The following is a 25347-nucleotide window of genomic DNA, read 5'->3' on the forward strand; positions in this document are numbered from 1 at the left end:
GCAGTTGTGTTTCCATTTTCACAGTAAGTGTGAGTGCAGATGTTATTCAACCTTCCAGCTGACTTTTATCCTTTTTTTTTTTTTTTCTGGCTTTTTGAATGCTTTAAAATTATGACACTTACATTTTAAATACGAATATCTTTATGGCAAGATCTTGGATCTTTTCAGTCTCTGCACAGCTTTAAGATACTAGGTAAGCTATTTGTTCCTAATTTGCTGCAATTAATAGCTTGGTTGTATTACACTGAGTTCTTGACGTTCTGTAGTGCGCTGGTTTTACAAGCACGCCATAAAATACTGCCCCTCCCTGAAGACCTTTTCACTGAAATAGTTAAAACACAGGCTGGGAAGGGAAAGAGAGACAGAGAGGGGAAGGAAGTACTTTGCTAGTTCAGTGATGGAGCTGGGAGTGAAATATATTTACAAATGAAGTCACGTTTCAGTGCCCTGACCCCTGGGCCGTGCTTCTCTGGTAGAGAGAACATTAAAAAATGATGCCAAGTGAGAGTCATTTGAAATCCTCTCCTTTTTTTTGTTTTGTAAGTAAGGTTCCAGTGGTTGCACATTCACAAATTGATGCAGGACAGAAATGTATCCTTCGCTGCCAATGAACAGGGCGTGAACATGGAAGAACAGCCGAGCCCGGAACAAAACATCGTTTTGTTCTTGCAAATCTACAAAAATGTGCTGTTATTAAAGAAAGCGGGGACATGACAGTGAGGTTGCTAGATGACACGTGATTTATGTGTTGCTAGTGACAGTTAATAGCAAGTGCTGGGATTTTCTTCCACCTCAGTCCAAATTTCAGAGTTGGATCTTGGTCTAGGCCCATTTCTAGACAAAAAGGACATGGAGCAGACTTCCAGGTGAGGTGTCAACAAAAAGACAGGGAAGGATGTACTTGAAGCCTAAAGGAGGATCAAAATAACCTTCAGGTTGCAAAGATCCTTGTTTCTCTCCACTGAACTTTGGGTGGACTTCTGGCAGGCGGTATTACATCCATATTTGGTTTCTTTTCCTTTATACTGTCAAAATGTAGTGCGAGTGCTGCGTACTAGCCTATGTCATGGAGCTAATACATCTCAGTTGTTTCCAGTCTTACCATTTTAGATAGCCTAATAGAGGATCGTTTTGCAGAGTTAGGTTTATTTGACTTCTTTATTGCATGTAATCCAGGCTGGAAACAATCACAGAAAGGTTTAGATGGATGAAATACATATATTTTTGTATCTAGGGACTTCTCTAAATGTGGGATTATTCATGAACAACTCTGCAGAGGAGCATCTCTTTGGCAATAAGTCTGTCCTAACTTAAGGGATGGCACTGAACCCATGTGATTCAGATTTGTGATGTCAGTGAGGTTCACACACAGAGTTGCAATGGTTTCACTAAATCACAATTTTAGGATATAGGCATGAAAATAATTTACCATAGGCCGATTAGGGGTAGGGTTTCCCCGTTTGTGGGGAAAGGGAGGTCACGGTTTTCTTTCATACCGCAGCAGCGTTGCTGAGCTCAGGGGCGATAAACTGAAGCCAACCTGGTGCATGTGAAAGTGGAGCTGAGGTGATGAGCTCTAGCACCAGGGTAAGCACCTGTGTGCAAGCTCGGAATTGTTCATTGCTCCCTTGCCTCTGTAAATTAGCATGAGGCTTCAATGTGCTACTTGAGCCACGTGAGAGCATGTTTGTGCGAGTGTACAGGGGTGCGGGTGTATTTCCAGGGCCGTTTCAGTGTGCAGGTAACAACCAGCAGCTCCAGCAGCATCTGGCACGAGCAGATGTTGGTCCAGTTGGAGATATGCCTGTCCTGTCATTTATCCCAGGCCCTTTATTTTTTGTAGCTGAACTTCATCTCCATACTGCTAAAAACACCAGGGCCATGCTGCCAACGCGGTGAGAATTGTGCTTTTCTCTTGCAGTTCCAAAAGCAGAGAACGAAGTCCCTTCTCCAGCCTCCTCGCATCACAGCAGCAACCAGCCTGCTTCCCTGACAGAGGAAAAACGTACCCCGCAGGGAAGCCAAAACTCTTTAAACACCGTGAGCTCCGGCAGCGGCAGCACCAGCGGCATCGGCAGCGGAGGGGGTGGCGGCAGCGGTGTGGTCAGCACCGTGGTGCAGCCATATGACGTGGAAATCCGGCGTGGAGAAAACGAAGGCTTTGGCTTTGTCATTGTGTCTTCTGTGAGCAGGCCGGAGGCGGGGACGACCTTTGGTAAGTCCTGAAAGCTGTCGCTCTAACGAGGCAAGGGGGCGCATGCTGCCGTGCACTGAGGCAAGCAAGGGTTTAAATTAAAATTCATCAGTGTGGCCCACTTTTGGTGTCATAATTGGAGGCTGAGAGTTAGTAGGTGTTGGCCTTCTGGGTTTTGTCAAACCCTGGGATCAGAAGAGTGGGACTTGTGAACTCTGAATAGCAGCAGAGCCAGGAGTGCTAGTGCCTGGCGCGCCTCGAGATCGCTCTCGGGCAGGTCGGCAATAGGTACAAATTGAAATTTTATATTTTTCTCCCAGCAGAGGAGTAGGAGGATCCCAGAAAGAGAGAGCATTGGGTCCAGTGGAGCAAATAACCCAGTTGAAATGCTGCCTCTGGTCCATGGAGGGCCCGTAGATTTGAAACCAGCCCCTCCTAAAAGTGATTAACTCCTCTCTGCATTTCAGAGGGATTCTCCTAACTGCCCTTAAGTGTATGAGCATGCTGATAGCTAGAGATTGGTGCATTATTAGTGCTTTCTGTGATGGAAGATAATGAAAAGTTGCATCAAAAATGATAGCTTGTTGCCTTAACTTGGCCTGCCCTCCATCTCCTCCTCCCAAGCACATGGTTGCATAGAATAGGGAATAACACGTATTTTTTTCCTCTGCTTCTTCAGTGGATTTGGCCACTTAAAGGCAAGCACATGCATCAACGTGGCCTGTTTTGTGCATACCTCCCTGGGCCTTCATCTAGCTAGGAAGTTGCATTGCAAGGGAGATGTCTAATTCTTCCTCCAGACGCTAAGAGGAATTGTTGGGAAGGGCAGTGTGAAATATAAAATATACTGCACTGTTCCTCCTTGAAGAGACCGTGATGAGCTGATGTAAAGCATGATGTTCATTCTAGGCAGAACCATTAGCTAAATAAAAGCTGGTGTAATGTAACCTCTCCAGGGGTTCTTCACTTGATATGTTTTGACCTGTGACTGTGTCTCCTTGAATTTTCAAGTACATCAAACTTTTTCCTGATACTCCGCATGAGATGCTTTGCCCTCAGCTATGCAGCGCTTGCCTTGTGCCTGTAGTTTTTGTGTGTCCTTCATGGGTTGTCTTTAGAGATGGGCTGAACTGGTTGAGAAGCTCCCCCTGGTCCCCTTAGTGTGGGGTTTCACATCCATGGTCAATACACTGGATCAACTAAATATTAATTTCTGCTTCTGAAACCCACACAACCCTGACTGAAAGGAGCAAGCCAGGCTTTGTATTGCAGGAGAAACTTGCTCACTGTTAAGAAACGGCGTCCCATGTCTAATCACCCTTCCAGCAAGTCACGCGTGTGCCTCTCCAGCCTTGTCACATTACTTCATATCCCATTTTTAGCCCTTTCTTTATAGTTTTTTCAAGTATTACTACATCTGTAACAGTGCATATCTCTAAAACTACTAATCAAATAAAGGATTACGGCCGAGGTGCACAAGTGCATCTTGAGGATGAATGCATGGTGGATACAGCCGTCATCTCACGCCTCACCATCTCATGCTCCACTGACTATGGGCTATGTATATAGGGCTTGCCAGCAATGCAAGGAAAGCTGGAGGGGCCATATGTCCTAAGTTGTGGGCATCCTCCATTTGCAGGGCCAGGTAACTGTTGTGGGCTGTCCTGCGTCTGTTGTGCATTCATCCCAAAATGCTCTTGCTGGGTGCATCTCGGAGACATTTGGACTGTTTTGCTTGTGGTTTTAGAGCTGTTGAAGCCAGGGGTCTGCATTCAGTCCCTGCTTCTCTTCCCCAATCAAATCAACTTTTAAGCTCATAAAAGGGGAAGAATTAATAGTGGTTTTGAGGTGGTGGGTGGTACCGAGCAAGTCCCGCGTGTCAGTCTTGGCCCATCTCTAGTGGTCCTGTGCCTTCCCTAGTGCTTCCTTTGTTCACAATGAAAAAATCGGTTTCTCACTGCTCACCCCCCGCGACACTGGTAGATCGGGTCTTTGTGGTGAAAGCGGGAGTGTTTACTCCGTAGCAGGCGTAGTGATGATCTTTCTAAACTGAGAAAGAACAAAACATTGGCAGAAGCTGGAGCAGCCACTGGCTCAGTGGAGGCCTGGAAAGGCTGACACTGTTGCCCTCTCAGACAAGTAAAGTTTGAGCTCTCTATTAGCAATTTCATATTTTGCAAATGCAAAAACAAAACTTCAATTGGATGATTTTCAGGCTGCCAAGTGCAGCTGTAGTCTATAAAAATGCCGCCGTCTCTAAAGAAACCAAAGGGTGAGACTCTTGGTGGATTGGTGCAATGCCTCCCTGTAATGGCAGTGAGTTAAAGCAAAGCCCTTTGCCCTCACAGTCACTTGCCAATGTTTTGAACACTGGCAGCCAAGCTATCCTTTAATAACTTTTGCTTGATGCATTAATTAATTAACCCTTAACCTTCTCTTTCCCTTTTCAACCCTTTTTCTCCTTTTTCCCTTCACCATATTCCCATGTATATAAACGATTAAAAACCAACCAAAAAAACCAAAACCCACAAAAAACAAACAAACAAACAATAAAGCAGGAAATGCATGTGTGGCCATGCCTCACAAAATAGGTCGGATAATTGAGGGGAGCCCTGCAGACCGCTGTGGCAAGCTGAAAGTAGGGGACCGGATCCTGGCCGTTAATGGATGCTCCATCACCAACAAGTCGCATTCGGACATCGTCAACTTGATTAAAGAAGCAGGAAACACGGTCACTCTGCGCATCATTCCAGGCGATGGTAAAGTATATGTTCATCTGTCTTTGTTCAAATGCTTTACTTCTCCGTGGCGTTTCTGGTCAGTTTGAGGTTTCCATTTCCACCCTACCAGATTGGTGATCTGGTCATGTTTTGTTTCTCTGAGATCCCGTGCTTATGCTGTCCTGGAGCTGTGTCTTTATAGCCTATTTCTGTCGATATATAATAGCAGCCTTCACCTCCCTGCAGCGGGGTTGCAAAGAGGATGGAGCTGGACTGGTCTCAGTGGGGGCAGATGGCAGGACAAGGAGCAGTGGGCTTAAGCTGCAGCAAGGGAAGCTGAGGTTGGATATTAAGAAAAACTTTCTCGCTAGGAGGGTGGTGAGGCACTGCGATGGTTCACCTAGAGAGGTGGTGGAGGTCTATCCTTGGAGGTTTTCAAGATCTGGCTAGACACTTGTCTGGGATGATGTGGTTGGGGCTGGTCCTGCCTGGAGCAGGGGGTTGGACTGGATGTGGCTTCCTGAGGTCCTTCCAACCCTCATTGTCTATGATTGTATGAATATGACCCAGTCCCTTGATGACGTTGGACCTTTGCTTGGTTCTTGGGTCTTTCATAAGAGATCACAAAAGGGAATAAGTGTACTGTAGTGTTTTTAAACTGTTTGGAAAGATGATGTGCAGGTAGCTTTGGGAACGATCCTGGTCCAGCATGAAATGATTTTGTCAAGGTGCTTTGATCCTGGAGGTGTTTGCCGGCTCCCAGCTGACTATTTTAGGAGACCCGGAGTCCTTATAATAAATAAAGAAATGTGTCTGCCTTATATCTAGGATTCCCCAAGCCTATCCTGACCATGACATTAAGAAGGCAGGAGACATAAATGCCAGGAAACTTCTGTAGTAAATTAAATTATTACGAACCCCTGTACTTTTCATTGATTGCAGCGTTATGCACTGGATTGGTCCATAGCGTAAACTTGCTCTGCAGAAATTGTCTCGTGCTACCTGGTTCTTTTCAAGCGAAATCAATGGTTATGACATCTGACGGCATAGATACAATTCTAATGAGCATTTTTAGAATCACTCAGTACGTTATCCGCAGTCCAGAAAACTCAATTAAATATAGAAAGAGGGTGATTAAGGATAAATTGGATTGAGTAAGATAGTTCATTGCAACCAAAACTATTAAACGAGATCGTTTCGCTTCACCATCTGACTTGGAAACAGCTTGCTGTCACTTATACTTCACTCTCTGTCTTCCAAGCCATGTTTCGCACTGCATCTATGAACTGTGCTGTGGCAGGGAATGCTTTTAAAAGACTGGAGAGAAATTGTGAATTGAGCCTGGGATTTTCAAAGGGTCACGAAAGATTTACACACCCTATTTCCTGTGTAGGGAAGGGATAAAAAAAAAAAAAGAATTCAATGGTGCCTAAATCTCTCTGGATCAGAGATGAACCTGTGGTTCCAGCTGTGATTTCTAAAGCAGCCCAGGAGTCTGATTGTCATGCTTTTAGTTACGAAAATTAAAATGTACTGAGACTAGACATGTCCTGTTTATTTATAGCTAAGAGAAAATATACTGCATGTGTATAAGGCTTTCTATGCTGGTCAAATGGTATGTGAGCCTGTGCTGCTTCCAGCAAATTGAGTATTCATGAATAATACAATTACTATATATCAGATACACCAGAGTCTGAACAGGCCTGCATGTGCCAATTTTAGAGGAATGACTCTGACAGTAAAGTGGTTCATTACCTTGTTCTAGCATCTGACCCAAACTGAGAAAAAATAATATCTGGAGAGCGGGGGAAAAAATCTTGAGTGGTTGGAAAATTTTGCTATCAGAGAAGTTTTCCTGTCTCATGCGCATGGCTAAAACACGGCAGCTTTCTTCTCAGAAATCCTTCTTGTAGGATTATGGGAAAAACAAAACGCCATATTGAACATATTTGAGCCAGAGCATTTGCAAATAAGGCTGGTCATTGAGCCATTCAGACTGAAGGGAAAGAAAATCAACAACAGAAAAGGAAATTAAGAAAGAAAGGGTCAAACTGTTCTCTGATGATGCTGCAACTGAAGAATTTGGGAGGTTGTCTTCTTCCCTTTGGATTTCATGGTGTTTTTGCCAACATTAAGCATGCAAGCATCTCAGTCTAGGAGTTTATTTAAAAAAAGGCCACATAACAACACATGAGGTTTTTAACATGCCAACTACCAAGATGTGTTCACAAGTGTTGGCCTCCCATGTTCTAGGACCGTGTAACAGTCCTAGGCCAGTTGGATTGAATTGTCTGCCACACTCACAAATGAATATATGGGGTTGTTCCTGCCAAAACACTAAAGTGGTACCTCTTCTCCTTTTACTGTTTATCTCACCTTCTCTACCCCATTGTTTTGCTGCCATAACCTCCATACTGCCAGTCAGGGAGGGCTGGCTGATAATTGCACTGGAGAACATCACTGCTTTAACATTCATTCAACGCACCGAGACAAAATGTACAAGGTAGAAAGGGAATGCCTTGCACTACAGATTGTGGAATGGGATTTTTTTTTTCCTCTTAGGACACAGCACCCATTAGGAAGTATTCATTTTTCCCTTTGATTTCTGATGCATATGGAGGAGGTGCAGAATCACTGAAGTGTATGCACTTGCTTCTTATTCAAGAGGTGCAACATCCGTTTTTTCTCTGGGTGCAAAGCAGAGTATAGTTCCCTAGAGAGCCATTGCAAAATCAATGGGGAGCTTATGGAGAGGCACAAATGCACACACCGCCTCTGCCTATGTATATATGTAGATACATTCTGCTTGGAAAAGCCTCTTGGATGCCCATAAGAGTTGCACACTTCTATGCAAGGGCAGAATGTGGTCCACAATCCATTCATATACTGTAGCTAATAATGCACTTCTTTCTGGGTTTTGCCCCTGATTCTGAAAAGACTCATGCATCTGCTTAAATCCCCCTTCCTGAGCTGTGCCTCTGAAATTGGCCTTGAAGTCAGTGGAAGTGCTCATGGTATATAAATGAATAGCCTGCAAAGGTACGTAGATGTAGTAGCACTTTTCTGTACCCAAGATAGTGTTTGGCACAGAACAGAACTGGATTCAGTAGTTGCCTGTGTCCTTTCTAGGGCTGAATGGCCAGTGTTTTGCTGGGCCACACTGAGCTGACTTGGTATAATGCAGCTTTCTGACTGCAGCAGCCTTTTTGGAGAAAGTAGCCTCTGTTGGGTCTGGTGGTTTGAGGAAAATCTAATAGGATACTCCAGGAGCTGTAAAGTAAGAAATTACAGATAGCCTTTCAGCAAAGGAGACAGGGGTACTTATAGGAGCTATTAGATCTACACGGGAACGCTACAGTCACTCAGATAGCTTTTCACTTCTTGTTTCAAGGTGGGGAAATAGGAGAGGATTTTCAGGAAAGGTGTTCCTCGTGCTGCCTGAGCCTTTGTGTAAAATGTTAACCAAAATACCTCCAATGTGCTGACCCTTGCCAACTCTTGGGATGTGGGAAGCTAAAGATAGACTTGTGGAACTGCATCTGTGCAGAAGAGAAATTGTTGATCTGCTTGGTATGCTTAGCACAACCTACCAGGGAGCAAAAATGTTGCATTCCCTTTGAAGTCTTCGTCTCATCCCAGACTATTCACAGAAGGCTGCTGAGGCTTGCGTGCTGGATGAATTCAGCACGCGTCAGAAACATGTATTGAACCCCCTTGTTTTCAGGGCAGAATTTAGCATTAGGGGCATCTGAATGAATCGGGCAAAAACCCATGGTCTTAAGACCTAGCCACTTTCTAGCAAGGTGAGCATCCTCATGCAGAAGTGCCTACAATATTACTTGCATTAGCGGAGCGGAGCGGAAGCTGCTCAGCTTCCACTTTGGCCAGATCTATACCACTCCCTGTCTGGAAACAAGGCTTGCCCACTCCATCCTGCTACATCCACCTAGACAGGTTGAGCGGGTCCTGAGTATGAGTACACACCTTTGCACCACTCTCTGGTGGCTGAGGTGTGGTTTTGACAGTGGGCAGAGGGAGATGCATAGACATCTTAGGTGCCTGCTCCCTTTCCTTTGAAGCCATGCCCATTTAGCTAATGAGGAGGAGGAAACCCATACTTTATCCAGGTATCTGTAGTTAAAAAATATCAGTGCAAGCATATACTACTCTGGCATTCAGTAAATACCCAGGAAAGCTTCTGACCACCTTCTTCCCTTGATTCAAGCACCAGCCACTTGCTAATGCCATTTGTAGTTCTGGGTTGCCCCTCTTTTGCCGTGAATTTGCCAGTGTCCACAGGAACAAGGAACCAGATGGTAAGAGGATGCAATTCAAACAGGAGCAGGACAGAGGAGATTGGGAGTTTTGTACTGGAGAGGCAGGCACCTTATTCTGCTTTCAACTCAGCCTGGAAGGCTAAAATTGCAATAAAGGCTGTTTTAAAAGAAGGTGGCAACGACCACTGGAGCAGTGATCTGGGGCCGCAGCGGACTCGGTCACTTGAATCCTTCAAATCCAGATTGCGCATCTTTGTAAGCTTCGGTTCAGCCCGAAGTCATGTCTTGGCTGGATGAAACTCTCTGGTCTGTTATGCAGGAGGTCAGAGAGGATTATCATAACGGTTCCTTCTGGCCATTAAATTGATGATGCTGTGAATGAAAGCTCATTAGCAAACAGAAAATCGCCGTGGACAAGTCTAAAAGTAATCAAAAAGTCAGCGTGGCTTGTGTGTCAAACCACGGTTACTTCAGACTGCATCCCTGAAGAGGCGTAAAGACGGCCTTGAGGTCTCCAGACTTTGCCATCCCTGCAAAGGGGCCTGTGCCATTTTTACAGAGACCTCAGCTTGTTCAGTAGCATCTACCCTGCCAAGAAGAGGAGGAGGCTCCTCCCGCGAAAATCACTATATAAGTGCTGAGTGTTTATTATTGCTAATTTTTGCAACTGCCTGCGGCAGGGAGGCTTTCCTAATGACCAGACCTGACTACAAAGATAATCCTAGGTATTACTATGCATCTTTTGATTCTGTAATTCTTACTGTCCAGGACCGCAAGGGAACGGCTTCTTCTAGTCTTTTGAATAGTGCATTTTTCTGTGGCTTTCAGTGGTTCTGCTTGCCCTTCTCCACATGCTCATTTTCAATTATGCTAATAGTTTCAAAAGCTAATCTAATGACATATGGATATTTTTGCTGGCTGTGAGTTCTCCAGTCAACTTCTCTGACCAACTTTGGGTAACTCACCAAACTTAAAAGTGCTGCCTACTATTTTAAATGCACACCACTGATTTGCAACCACTTTAGATGATGATCTTTCCTTTGAAACACTAAATCCAGTATCCTGGGAGGAATATTTGTAAGAATACAGGATTCTACCTGCACCCTTTGTAAAAGGCCATGCAAGAAGTTTTCAGGCTGTTTTTTCACTTGTTGAATTATTTCTCTGTGCATATATCAGGGGTAGGCAATTATTTTGGGAGGAGGGCTGCTTACCGAGTTTTGGCAAGCCATCGAAGGCTGCATGACAGGCAGCCCAGGGCAGATTAATATTTATTTTATAAATTTTTTAGGGGCCCTGTGGGCCAGATAGAATGGTCTGGTGGGCCACATCTGGCCCCCGGCCCGCATTTTGCCCACCCCTGGCATATATACTCGCTTAATGCCCCTCTCAGCTTTTGCTGAGGCTTTCTGCACCAAGAGTATTCAGGATCAAGTTAACATGAACTTTTGAATGTGTGAGTGAGCCATTTATTACCAATGCTGAAATGGGCCTCAGCTGCAACATTTTGACCCACGTTGCAAACACAATTTCAAGGGAAACTTGTCGGGTTGGTTCTTAGGTTCGGTTCGTTATAGGTTCATTGCCTTAGAGAGCCTCCAGCACCAAAGAAAATAGAAACCCTGTCTCCCATTCTCATGGCTTAACAGTGAACTGTGTGTCCTCCTCTTTACAAAAATCAGTTGTGCATTTAGACTTTAACCTCTATCTTCTCCAGCCGCCTCCCCGCAAAAGTGGATGTTCAAACCAGTATCTGGTCTTAGGCCAGTCATTAGTTCTGAATAGGATTTTTAGAAGCACTCAGCACTGACTTAGCTCTACCGCTAATGAAATCTGTGTCTAACTCCCCTAGCTTCCAAGCGAGCTCGATTCAGACTAATTCTGAGCGCTTATTTTTGTCTATATCTAATGCCAGTTATATCATTCAAAGGGGAAGTTTTTGGCCCTGAATGTACAATATACTTTGCAAAGAACAATAAGGGCTGGAACATGGAGTTTGTTAGATATTTGAGAGGTGAGGAAATCAATAGTCTTTCAGGTTCGACACAGGAAGTCAATAGAGAACTCCCATCGTCTTCAGTAAGGCTTGGATCAAGATTTTATTCGATATCAGTCGTAACTGAAGTTACAAGTTCAGAGGAAGAGAGGCACAGGTGGTGTGATATTTTCTCTTGCTCCAATAAAAAAAGATCCAATATGATCTTCCAGATGTGGAGATTGTTGTGGGAAATTCATATTGTTAATCACAAAATAAAATACTGGAAGATCTTTATTTGTCTTTGGAGAGCCAACCTTTGCTTAAAGAGGGGCAAGCAGAAAGGAAATGCATCTTGCCTAAACAAATTCTTAAATTTTTTTGTGCTGTTTTTAGATTTTTTTTGTTTGCGATTGATGAAAACACTGATGAATTTGGTTACTGGAGAAGAAATCCAATTTACATAAAATATAATATTCATTACATTAATGGAGCGTCTTGCTGTATGTAGTTTACATTTACAAGCTCTGGCGATGGTTCTGGTGCAGGCTTTTTTATTATTGTTCCTTTCTTCGACGGTAATGGAATTGGAGATGGTGTCTTCAACATAAAAAATTTTTCTTTGTTACTGACAAGGCGTGGGCTATGGAAACAGCAGATATTGTGACAACATTTTCCAACTAGTTAGTGTCTCGGACCCTTTATTTTGATAAAGATAAAAAAGGTGGAAATGAAACTGGAGCTATCCTGTAGATCTAATGATGATCACAGGAAAAAGCTGGGCAAAAAGGAGTATAGCATGGAAAATTCAAGTCTTGGTTCAACAGCTGTATTTTTACATATGGCCATGGGACGAAAGACATTTTACCATCCTTCTAGTATCAGCATTTCTTTATTAAAGGCTCCCTATATATTTAAGGATTTCTGGGCAATTGTTGTGCAGTGTGTTTTTAAATAAATGCTTAATGGTTATCTAGTTATATAATTCCCTTTTCAATTATTGGGCATAGGAAATATGAACCCAGCATATCCCTCTACGGCACACTCTTAACAAATGCATTTGATACTTCCCAATGAAATGCCTCGGCAAAGCCCACATTAGTCTTTGAATGAATTATCTAATTAAGAGCCTCCCTCACGGTGCCATCCGTTTTATTTCACAGAATCCTCCAACGCTACATTATTGACCAATGCAGAAAAAATTGCTACCATTACAACCACGCATACTCCGCAGCAAATACCACAGGAGAACAGGTCAGCTCATTTCTTTGATGCGCTCGCTCTTTGGTTACTTCTCAGTCATCTCCATTTCCCACGAGCCGTCTGTTTTCTCTCTCTTTCTCTCTCGATCATTTCAACAGGAACAACACAAAACCAAAGCAGGAGTCCCAGTTTGATTTCAAACCACCCCAAGCAGCACAGGTAAGAGCCGCCTTTCTAATTTGCTTTATTTACCACGCAGCCTTGTCTCCAAGCTGCTGGAGCTGTCTCCTTCTGAAAACCCGATTGCGAGGCTATATTCCCTCACCCAGTCGGGCTGAAAAAAGAAGGCTCACTGATTAGCTTCTTAATGAGGGCTGGCGTTGTTTCAGATGACAAACACTTCAATTGCAGAGGTGCAATCACGACTGAAAACAACGGCAGCTAATATTGTACGGCAGTAATAATTTATGTGTTTGTTTGCTGCAGTGTGGGTTTTGAAGGGGGCTATTGTTGTGCACAGAAAAGATAGATTCAGAAGGCCAAAAAATATAAGAGCTGAGGGAATGGGCTGCACTTGGGGTGCCGTGATTTATTTTCACCGTGCAGGCCACATCTTATTAAAAAGACTCTCTCACAGATGCATCCCCTTCCATTGGCAATTGCAGAGATAACCTCTCCCGTTAGTGATGGCTGAGCATCCTCATGGGAGAGGAGCATCACTTCTGCTGCACAGAGAAGTCTTGCCTGCACTTTTGCTGTCTTTAAGGGAGCATACCAGCTGCTAACAAGGAGGGAGAGGCATTACCGGATGTCCAAGCTGTTTTCCACAGACTGTAATCAAGCACTCAGTTTGGGGCTTCAAAAGCAATGCCCTTCTGTGACGACAAATCTTGATTATTTTTTTTTTAATTTTCTTTTTATTGAAACAATGTAATGTCCAACGTCGAATATCTTCCAAGCAGGAAATAGAACAGAGTTCAACTTCTTGTTCCTTTCTGTCCAAATTATCTTCCTCGCAGCAGGACCAAGATTTTTATACCGTTGAGTTGGAAAGAGGAGCCAAAGGGTTTGGCTTTAGCCTGAGAGGTGGTCGAGAGTATAATATGGATCTCTATGTATTGCGGTTAGCTGAGGATGGTCCAGCAGAGAGATGTGGGAAGATGAGGGTATGTATAACAAGGATTTTGAAAATCGTATGAATGGCGTGAAAGTCGTTTCTATGCAAATTTTTTTTCTGTTGGTCTTTGACTTATGCTGAATAAAATCGGGATGGATTTAAAGTGTTCTTTTGGCCAAGGGGATTCCTTTCCTACAGTCCTAAAACTAGCTCCCATTGTAGTCAGCAGGGAATTGCATACAAGCCTTTAGAGAAAGAGGTTAACAACGGATGCTCTGCTCAGCCTTAAGCAGAGGAACTTCCTGGGACTTGACACCACCTCCTTCCATAGTCAATCCCATCTCTAAGCCAACGAACATGACCCTAGACGGTAGCAGGAGGAAGCTAGACTTTTGTTTGATGCAGATTGTAACAAACCACATTTCTGTAGAGGCTTAGTAAGGTATAAGCACCAAGGAACTGCAATGGCCAACAGTCAGGGTCCTCCAGAGCTGAGTGCATGAGTTGTTACACTGGAGATAAAAAAACCAGTAGGTCCTAGCTGGGGCTGCAGTGCACTGATATCTTCCACTCAATGGGGAGAGAGAGAGAGAGAGAGAGATCTGTAAGATGCAGTCACCAGAGAGTTACAAAGAATAGCATAATTTTTCACTGACGCAACCATTGACCTGACCTTCCACCTCTACCTCCCCTTTGTGTATGATAACTTATTGTGTTACATATATAACCATGGACTAGATAATATGATTATATAGACACAGGACTGCATAACCTGATTCCACTGAGAATGAGCACATTAAGCTTAATCAAAAAATATGTTTGGTAAATTGGAGACTATGAAGATTACACACTTAGAGAAAAGGTCCCCCCTGTTTTTTGTAGGTTTGCCTGTACTGTGCACAACCCCAGCATTATCTGTCGCCATAATTTTGTGACCAAAGTACTCTCTCTTTCTGAACACAGTGCAAGGGGTTCTGCAGTTTGGAAAGAGTCTTGGTTAAGGATAGACCTCCAGGACCAGACTTTCCACTGAGATAACTATGGGTGAAATTAGTATGCAGAGGGTCTACTGTGTAACTGTTATTTGTGTTTCTTGATAAGCTGTTAAATATCTAAAACCAGGTTTGCAGATTTATATCGTGCCTTGACATCCAAGTGAGAAGAGGCCCCTGGCCCTCCCAATGAGTAGCTGTAAGACAGCCAGAAAATATTCACAAAAAGTTTGGCCTACAAATACAGGTAACCCCTGGGTGATAACCCAGTGGCTGGAGTGCTGGGCTGCTAAGGCAGAAGCCTTCGGTTCAAGACAGCCCTTCTCCCTGGGTGTCTACACCCCTCTTAAACGGAGGCCTTTAAGAGTGGACCCAATGACTTTTGAGTTCCCTCCCAGCACTGTGAATCTATAAGAGTTTGCATTTTCCAGCAACACTCAAGCTCCAATGCCAACGCAGCACTATGCCAACTCTGCGCTCCTTTAATTGACACACTTGAGGGGATGCACTTGTGCCACGGCCCGGTTTTAATCCTTGATTCTGCTCTTTCATCATGTTGACAGATTGGCGATGAAATTTTAGAGATCAACGGGGAGACCACCAAGAACATGAAGCATGCTCGGGCCATAGAACTGATTAAAAATGGTGGCCGTAGGGTCCGCCTCTTTCTGAAACGCGGAGATGGCTCAGTACCAGAATATGGTGGGTCAAACTATGAAAACATTCCTTTCTATCCCGGCATCTCTCCATGAATGATTTGTCTCAAGATCTGGAGCGGGGATTCTTTTTATTTTCCTTTCTCACCAGTGTCTTACCAACCTTTGCAACATACAGTTAATTGCCTTGCTTATGCCGAGTTCTCTCCACATTCCATCCTTTGCTTGCTTCCATGGACTTTGGGGTGCAGTGTAAGGCAAGATCATCATAGCAGTATTTTTTGGTGATCGGGCGGGGGGGAATAAAAACAAAAAACCTTACTGTCTCGTCCAGCCTAACAAGGAATGTTATTGAACTGTGCCAAACTGATCCTCACTGGTTGAATTGTTATCTCAAATAATGCTCTAATGCAAAGAAAAATGGAAATCCTGGGTCATCTTTTTGAAACATCAGAGGTTGGGGGGGTTTTTTTGTTTTGTTTTTTCGTTAGTTTGTCTGTATCCAGAGGCATGAATGCCAGGATGTTTTACAGGCTTTTGGCTTCCCTTAGTATTTATGTCAATATATACGAAAAGAACGTTAATGCAGAAATACCTGAATTGGGCCTGCCAGCGTTATTCCCACTGCTCCTCTCCTATCATTTCTACTGGTATCAAATCAGTAATTTGTCAGGTGTAAGGAGGTTGAGAGGTTATGAGAAAGTGTTTCTAGCGCCCGTCTTGAAGGAAACATGGCTACCTTACATTTCCTCAGACTCGCGCTTGAATTCCTTGCCCCACTTGTTGGCTCGAGTTGATTAGCCGACGCGCTGGACGGCATAGTATAGTATTCTATTTATTATTATAATAATGTCTTATTTATTAGAGCTATTTATTGCATACTGTGCCCTCGATGCAGGGCTGACTTCCCAGCAAAGGGCTTTGAAGTTTCTGCAGAAACTGATGCTAGCAGAGATGCTGCCGCCTGTACTCTTCTCCCCCTTTTCAGGTGATTGCTGTGTCAGTACATTCTGCCTCTTTTCACTCCATTTCCTGAAAATAAACTCGAGCCATTCTGCACAATATGTTAACTAGATTTTTTTTTTTCCTTTTTATTTACTGTATCATGTTCAAGCGTTTCCACTCATCTGCTCATTAAGTAGAATTGAACCTAAATGGCCATTTGAAATCTAGCATTCAAGGTATTCAGTACTGTAGAAGGGAAATGGTGGGGTTATGCTTCTGTACTATAAACAGCACGCCAGAGGGTTGACAATGGCACTGAAATGATGTAATGTTCTTTCTACTTTTGTCTTTTTCCGATTCTTCCTTGGATGTACAGTACTGTATCATATGCTAGACATCGTAAATACCCTGTAAATTAAGCGCTTCACGTTTCAAAGCACATGTCTGTTGCACTGAGGATGAAGATCCAACACCCGTTTTCTTTTGGCTACTAATAAATCAAGTCACTAAAATTGAAGCCAGGATTTAACGCGCAGGGGCCGTGCTACTGTAAAGAGCTTCCTTGTAACGTTTGGGGCTTAGTTCCTTCCGTTCTGTTCACTGCAGTTGCGAACGATTACTCGAATAATGTTCAGTTCCAATATTTTTCTGACTTGATTGGAACATGCTTCTCTACGAGGCTGTATATTTTTGTAATGAGTTTTGTACTTATTTTTAATGTTGTGGTCTCCGGTGGACTTTATTTTCCATTGTTGTTTGCTTGTTAATGTTTTTTCGATGACATTCTGTGTCGCTGTTCCAGTTGTCTTTTAAAATGGATGCTTTAGTTGTCTGGGTTATTGAATCACCTCTTAGATGTCTAATTATGTCACTATAACAACAACTGCTGTCTTTGCAGCTTTATATTTGGGTGAAGCCTAGACAATCTGACTGGAAAAATAAACTTTCTTTATTCTAAGATAAAATATGAAGAATTTTTTTTCTTTCATCTTTATTCTAGGGAATCTAAATTTTCTACTTTTCTCTTTCTCTTTCTCTTACTTTTCTTGGTGCTGGGCTCTTCCTTCCTCAGCGATGATACCTCCTAATATCGCTGCATGTATGAGAAATGACAAGCTCGGGGAGCCTTGCTTCTACCTTATGGGCCATAATCAAACTACGGTTTGTAGCTAAAATCAATATTAGGTGTTTCTGTGCTGTGGCCTAATTCCCTCACATTGCTTTCCGCTTTGCTATATTTTTATATGTACGGCAATTCATTCTGAGCATCCCACGTTCTTTGAATTGTAAGTACACAACCAAACATGTATTTAAGCCTTGCTTTTACCTTGTGCAATAATCAGGTGGCAAGAAACCAAGCAATTGCAGCTATGGTCCTCCATCATCTTGATTTTTAAAAAGCTAATAAATGAAGCAACATGAATTGCAAGAGTGGTTTGCATCTGTAATCGCAAAAATAATGGCCCGCACACACACAAAAAAAAAAAAAAAAAAGAAAGAAGGAAAAAAACCTGAATTGAGAGAGGTTTTAGTAAAAGAGCTTGCACATAAGAAAAATGAAAATTTACGTGTTTTGCAAGTTAGGAGGGCTGAGTCATTTGTTTTGCTTTTCAGTCGTTGTCATCAAGACAACCTGCTTTACCTAAAAGTGAGCGTTCCCCAAATTGAATCCAGGAAGTGTTAGCATTTAACATTAGTAGAGTTGCCTTACAATAGCTACTTTTGCAAAGAAAAACTGCTTCCCGCCTTAAGTCAGTGTGACTACTCTAATGTTTTCCCGTGTTTACAATAAATCATTTACTAGCATCCAAAACAAAAGGCACGAGTAATTTTAATTTAGCCACAGTACGGTTTCCTTGCTTTACAGTTTGTCTTGTTCAGGTGGTTCAGATCTGTCTGGTAGAATTGAAAAGCATTATAACAGGAGGTTACGTGCTAATCAAAGCTATCCTGCATATGAGAATGTCCCTCCATTGCTTTAATAAAAAAAGATCATAACTTCTATCATCATCGGTTGAATCATTGTGGCAAAACCAAAACCGATCCCATTACTATTTCATAACATAATAAAATTAAATGAGATTAAGTAATACGTTCAGTGCAATGGAAATTATATGATTATGGTCTCATTATCACACCTTTAAAATATTATTTTGTAGGATCAAAACATAGTAATCAATTATATTACGCTATCCTTTTACAGTCACTTAAAATGAGGCTTCACACACAAAATACATTTTTTTTAAGGAGGCATTTCTTTCAAAAGAACAAAAAGATAGCGCTAATCACTTCCTAAAGGCCCTTTTTATTGGGAGCTACATCTTTAATAAAAAAAAAAAAAAGTCCTGCAATCCCCCTTTTGTTTTCACTAGAAAGAACTTACTTTAATCTTAAAAATTACAAATTGGACTTGGGGGAAAACATAAAATCCTGTGTGATGAGCTGAGCATAGCAATGATAGCAACTTGGACCAAAATAGAGCTAATGAGGAGAAGCACCAATACTAATCTATAACTCTCATTGTTTGCAGTTTACATTTTAAATTAACAAAAGCTTCAGTTAGTCTTTTACTGACTGCTTTAACAGATGTTTGTTTTTGTCACTAATGAAGTCTGAGGAATGATAAATGGTGTCACAACCCGACCGAATGCGTTTGTACCAAACAATTTGCTGTTATTCTTTTTTCAGACCCCAGCAGTGACAGGAACAGTCCAGCCACAGGTTCACAAAATGTATCGGAAGTGAAAACCGTGCCATCTGACCGACGACAACACCCATCATTGGAGTCCAGTTATCCACCAGATCTTCACAAATCATCACAACATGGGGACAAGCGGACTTATGTTAAAGACCCAAAAGGCAGCAGAGAGTTTAGCAGACAATCCAATGAGCACCACACTTGGAACGGAACTTCTAAAAACAGCGCTAGTGCCGCAGGCAGGAAAAAGGACAGGTCACCGGAAAGGAGGAAAGGCCGACAACCAGAAAAAATGGTGGTAAATGGACAAAAGAGGAGGTCTCCCGAAAAGAGGAGGGAAGGGACAAGGAGTGCTGACAATACCTTGGAACGAAGGGAGCGGCACGAGAGGAGGAGAGACCTTTCTCCCGAGAGGCGCCGAGAAAGGTCGCCGACTCGCAGGAGGGACGGGTCGCCTAGCCGGCGGAGGCGGTCGCTCGAAAGACTAACGGATCAAAGGAAATCACCAGACCGGAAAAGAGAAGGCTCGCCCGAACGAAGGGCTAAGTCGTCCGACAGGAGGAGGGAGTGGTCGCCTGACAAAAGGACCAGGGGTGAACGAGTCGGCACCAGAGAGAGGGAAGAGCACAGTTCGAAATACGATACTAACAAAAGACACCCCCCCGAGCAGAGGAGGAGACCGTATAAAGAATGCAGCACTGATCTCAGCATCTGAGGCGTCGTCCAATGCACTGAGCCACATCCCAGCCTTTTACAACACTGAAGTTTCTAAGAAGAGAGCAGCAAAGCCAGAAGTATCCTAGTTTTCTTACGCAACAAAAAATCTGATACCTGCTGGTCCTACGAATAGCAACAAACGTTTTATGCAGATGAAACCTTATAACAGAAATATATACACAAGTGTTGTGCCTGATGTATAATATTAAAGAAAGTATTTTTCAGTGTATACATTTTTTTGAAGTTACTTGCCAAATGTTGGTCCTAAAGGATTATAAAATTTTGTTTCTACATTCTCTGTAGATTTCTTGAGGGGGGGGAAAAAAAATTCCTTTATTGAGCAATTCCCCACCCCCACGAGTACGTGGGGGCAGCCAATGTTATAATATAGGTAAGAGATTTTATGACCAAGCTTGAGTAATTTGATCCAGACTGTTCAATAGTGATTCACTGCTAAGTTGTATGTAGAATTTTTTTTGAAAGGGGCGGGAATGGGGGAAAGAAGAAAAATAGACGTATCGGTAGGAATGGCGTACTCCTGCTGAAGGAATTAAGGAGGGAAAAAAAGAAAATGTTCCTAAGATAACAAGAACTGTTTGAAGAGACTACTGTTTCAATGAAGGATATTTATAAAAAGAAAGAAAACCCACACACAGCACAAGATGATTCATGATAAGGAATTTCTAGTTTGTTCCATGAACAGTTTATACTTTCAGGCCCCCTCTAAAGGATGTGTGAAGGCAAAAGACTGGTCGCCGCCATCTTTGTGTAAGACACAAAAGTAGACTGTCAATCTCTCGTTGGTCTCAAACACGCTTAATTTTTCGTTAAGACAGTACCGCCACAGCCCTACTCGACTACTAGAAGTCTACGGACAGAAATCTAAGCATGCATGGGATTTGTTCGGTTTGCTTTGAAGTAGGGTAGCGGAAATGGGGTACTGGGACAAAGGCACGGTGAATTTGCGAGAGAGAAGCCCTCCCTTCACTGAGTAGGTGTATTCCTTCTGCTCAGCCAAAACCAATGGGCTTTTGTTTTTTTGCCAAATTGGAAACCGTTCTCTCTATTTGTAGATTCGAGTTTTATTTTACTGGTTCATCCTTTTTGAGACAAAAGGAGTGCACTTGCTACAGGTGAGGCACGTCAAGGACACATTTCAGAGCAGGAAGAGGCAATCCATGGAAACGTCTGGTTGTGGATCCTGGATGGTAGGTCCTGGTTATGCTGTGAAACTTTGAATCTATGAAACAGCAGCCAAAAAAAGGGTAAACAGGAACAAGAAAACAAAGCGAGTTGCTAAGTTGTGTTTTTTAAATTTGCAAGCTGTGTGGTAAGTCTGCTGTAGTATTGGTATAAGATTTTAATGGATTACTGCCTAGCTGAGCCAAAATGTTTGCCGTTACTGTTGGACCACTAAAGTAAACTGCTGCTTTTTACAGTGCATTGGTGTGTACATGTATACTGTTTCACATTTTCCATACCAACACAAAACCATTGCAAGTCTATCACTGTTGTTGCCATGGTACTGTAAAAAAAAAAACAAAAAAAACAAAAAAAACCGAAAAAGAAGATGGCCAATCATTGTGTGTACAGAGTTTAAATTGTAATTAATAGAGCCTGTTGAAAAAATAAAAACTGTTGCCTTTTTCTTGTATAAAAGAGAATTTATGACAAAATTTAGCTGTGAGGAATGTGATACGTGTTTATATTTCTGAAAATGGAACAAATTGATTCATGGGGATATATTTTAATGTAAACTGAATCAGGTATGTAAAGCTGTTTTAAAATGGGAAACTATATAAGTAATTCTAAAGCTTTTGTTGGTTTGAATATGATTTCTTTCTTCATGGTGGGGCCTGCTTGTGTATTACTAAGCACTTGTATGCAGTCTATGTTCTTCGATCATCATTTCTTGCAATGTGCTATAGACATAATGCTCTTTTCTGTGTTGATGAAAAGCAGTATGTGGGCCAATCTTTTTTTATAAAACACTATGCATATATAAATACGACATTGTTCATAGCTTTATTTGACTTATTGGGTTTATACATAACATTAGTATAAGTACCTGTGGACTTACCCAGTATGAACACCTTTCCTTGGAACAGACACAATGTATATGATGTAGCAACAAAGAAGGAGAAAGTCTGTGAATGCTATTTTTATTATCAAATAAAGTTTTCCATACAAAGCACACATGAGTGTAGTGGTAAGATTAAGGAAGAGACCCATCCCTTGTAACAACTTGCCCAAACTCCTTAAATTAGTAATCTGCAGCGGTCGTGCACTAAAGAATATATGACTCATTTGACAAAATTGTATTATCGGAGTTTTATAAAAGGTAAAGTCTGTTCTCCCTGCCCCGTTCCTCTCCCAGCTAAGAGCTAAGTTTTTAGATGAGTATGAGTTTGGTATCTCCCTTGAGCCCGGCAGCGTCACAGCACAGTGGCGTATGTAATAATGTAAAATCCCAAAGGACGTGTGTGTCCCGATGTATTTATAGACTCCTATGACATTAGACACTGAGGCCATCGTTTCCCCAGCTCTTACTGGAAATATTGTAAAAAGGCTATGAGGTAAGGAATGCAAAACTGGATTTATATTACATACCATACAAGTCATTTAGACCCTTGTCATGCACCTCGCCATGCTTCTGCCAACCTTTTGGGAGTGTCTATGCCTTGATGAAAGAAAGTTGCTGATAAATGTTTTGTGTTTTCAATTGCACCACCTTCAGGTGGGCTTTTCAGATGCAAATTTGCTGTTTAAAAGAATGTGAGGGTACAAACCAAATGACCCAAAGCCATGCGTGTTTGGTTTTTTTAAGTTTGAATCTTTTGTGACTTTTTATGCCTTTTTACCGTGTAATTATATTGTAAATGTATGCATTCCATAATTATCGCTTCTAAATTTGTATCTTCGATTGTTTCTACTGTATGTCTACTACATTTTTATGTAACAAGATAGCTTGAGTGACCTAAACAGAGCTGGTCAATAAGACTTGATTGGTTCAAACAAAATAAAACACTGCATAGAATAGAAGTGTTGATAAATACCAAAACATTCATTACTCATACATTTAACCCTCAGCATTAGTATATGCTGATGAAAAAGCTTGCTCACAAGGTCTTGCTTTGCTAGTGTCTTGTACGGCACTTCCATAGCGCTCAGCCTGGCGCACATTGGATGCTTCGTTGGCATGACTCTACCCCAGCTGACACGAGCATTTTTCAGGAGATCCAATAATGAGGGGAGAAATCCTTTCTTGGATTGCATTTGATAAGATTTGGAGCAAAATTCTTAATAAATTATTACAACTGTGATTCTGTTAGAAGGATTACTGGTAACTGAGATGCCTTTCTGGCATGATGGAAACCTGAAACGCTTACAAAGCGATGAGCCAAAAAGCTCTGGAAATTGGGATGATTAGTTTCTCTTGTTTGTATTTTTACATCGTTCTTTTTTCCTGGCGTAGTTGTTCTGTTGGCCTTGAGCATTGTCAATGATGAGTCATCTTCAGTGTATCAAATTCTGCCGCCCCTACCCCGGTTGACTAGTACCTAATTTCTCAAGCGGTCCCATTGATTGGAACGGCAGTATTTGCCTCATTAGGCACCAACTTCTCTCTGATCTTCCCTTTGCAGTTGTTAGCAAGTTCTAGAATAGCTAAGCTATTTTTGTGGCTTTTATATGACTTACCTTCTACATTCGTTCTCAGCTTGAACTTCCATTCCTAGATGTTTCAGGCTATGTTTTATCTAATAGTGGTGGTGGTTTTAACCCATCTGCTGTGCTTTGCTTATTTTGTCACTAAAGCCATAATTAGAGAGATTCTTCCCCTCTCCACTCGGATATCTTTTGTTAAAGCAGGATTTCAGTACTGTCTCCTTTATAAATGGTTTCTAATGCATGCCGTTTATTTGGCGCTCATAAATAGCATCAGGAAGAGGATGCCATTTATATCCCGCTGACGCCATCTGCAAATATGTCTTCTGGCTTTCTGGGGTTTGATAGTCTTAAGATGTGCATGGAACCAAAACAAGAGCTCAAAAAAAGACCCCAGTGAATATTTGGTCTGAATACTCATGGACTTGCATGCATTTTGATGATTTTTCTTAAATGGTATTAATTCCCTGATACTACTCCCTCTGTCTGCAGTAAAGCTATAAATTACCATGCTGCATACCCAAAAATCGGTACTTCTGGAGGAAGGAAACCTTAAGGCAACTGAAATAGGGCAACTGCTGTTTCGTGGCATGTGGAAATTCAGCATTTCATCCCTCCAAAGGCAAATCTAACACCAGCTATGCAATGGCTCTAACCTTTGTGTGGTTGCAGTAAGCCAGGAGTTGACAGTACGGGCTCACGTTGCTGTGCAGATTTTGCTGAGATTTTTCTATGCCTGACTTGACTGACAAAGGGTGTGCTTAGCGTCCGCTCAAAACTTTGTATGTTGGGAGCAGCAATCAAACCAAGGTATTGCATACTGATTGAAGGCCATGCTCTAACAGGGTTTCTAAGGGCATACCTATACAAACTCCCTTCTGACCCTGCTTCCAGCGTAGGCGCACCAGTCTGGCAATTAGACTGAGTCATTGCCTTGGAATAATATTGCATGCTCTGAGCCTTAAGGCCACTTTTGGGTTCTCTGGTCGGGAGAAGCCTGAAATCAGGACTGGGCTCTTCCTAAGTCATCTACTCTGTCTAATAGCTGGTCTGTGCTGTACTCAAGCATGTTGGCAGTTGACCCAGGGTTGGAAGGAAAACTGAGTGGAGGTGGCTTCGGGAAGAGGGTGTCATCTTGGACAGCCCTGGGCTGTGCAGTTCACTACTGGAGTACACTAGGTATCCCCCACCTCTCTGACAGTTCATCCTTCATTCCCAGAATCGCCCCAGCTGACTGAATCGCCCCAATAATGGGGTGTGTTTTGGTGGTGAAGTCTTGATGGAGATTCAGGGCTGTAGCACCTCTGAGGCAAAGCACACAGCTCTCTCAGCGCATGGGAGGGCTGGCAGGGGGATGGACTTGAGTCCTCCTCATCCTGGACTGGTCCCTATCCTTCCCATATTTTAAACCTCCAGCAGTCCCCATGCCAGGATTTGTAAGAAGGCTCCTTGAAGAACCGCCATAAAGCTGTCTTGCTTAATTCTTGTACCAAGGGAATTTCACTGCAGCCAGAGTCAGGACCTCTAGTTCTTGTACCCCTGGTAAAGGGGTCAGGATGAGGCTGAGGATCTCCCCCATTGTGTTATAGGTGCCTATTTATTCAGGACTGCCCTGTAGTGATGACAGGAGGGGAAGACATGTGAAACAATATGGTCTTGAAAAAAATGTTCATCTAACTTGGACCATAGATACTGAAATGCCTTCCTCATAATCCTGTAGTTATTGCCTGATTGCACTGTAGGGCAGAGTTAAGGGTAGTAGAGCACCTTAATAGTGCAGTCCTTACCTTTAACATGGTTTACGGCATGTCTTTTTAGATCATCTGAAGTCTTAATTTCTGGGGTTTATAATGCATGTATTTGGGAAAAGAACAATAACCCTATGTAACATTTTCTGCTCTGATATTACTACTATATATGCTGATCCGTGCTTCCATCTTACGGTCATTGTGGGGTTTCCTTTGTCTGGGTCTAGGCAATTGGGCATAGGAACATGGGGGTGAACCAGGTGGATGGTTCATGTGATTCATCTCATCCAGGCCCCGGTCTGCCTGGAGCTAGCTCCAGCTGATTGAAAGGAATGCCCAATTTCTAATTGTTAAAGGTTGCCTTAAAAGACGAAATTAGGTTTTTATCTCCTTTTTATTGCCATTAACTTATAACAAGCTATCTTCATACCCACATGAA

At 42.5% G+C, this 25347-nt stretch overlaps 1 protein-coding gene across 15 annotated transcripts in view; it reads left to right on the plus strand.

Moving 5' to 3' along the window:
- Positions 1–21688, plus strand: part of MAGI1 (membrane associated guanylate kinase, WW and PDZ domain containing 1) — a 402777-nt gene extending 381089 nt beyond the window's left edge. For 4 of the 15 annotated variants that reach the window (XM_090022951.1, XM_090022939.1, XM_090022945.1 and 1 more), the window contains 7 exons: positions 1922–2215; positions 4750–4953; positions 12330–12420; positions 12528–12588; positions 13389–13535; positions 15042–15180; positions 18768–21688. In XM_090022951.1, coding sequence (XP_089879077.1) covers positions 1922–2215; positions 4750–4953; positions 12330–12420; positions 12528–12588; positions 13389–13535; positions 15042–15180; positions 18768–19492 — 1661 coding nt within the window. In that variant the 3' untranslated portion in view covers positions 19493–21688. Of the gene's footprint in view, positions 1–1921; positions 2216–4749; positions 4954–12329; positions 12421–12527; positions 12589–13388; positions 13536–15041; positions 15181–17151; positions 17241–18767 lie in introns of all 15 variants that reach the window. The other 11 variants (XM_090022942.1, XM_090022954.1, XM_090022943.1 and 8 more) reach the window with 8 other exon arrangements.
- Positions 21689–25347: the final 3659 nt, after the last annotated feature.

Source organism: Crocodylus siamensis, chromosome 11 (genome assembly GCF_052110815.1).
Source record: "Crocodylus siamensis isolate JL-2025a chromosome 11, ASM5211081v1, whole genome shotgun sequence".
Taxonomy (NCBI): domain Eukaryota; kingdom Metazoa; phylum Chordata; order Crocodylia; family Crocodylidae; genus Crocodylus; species Crocodylus siamensis.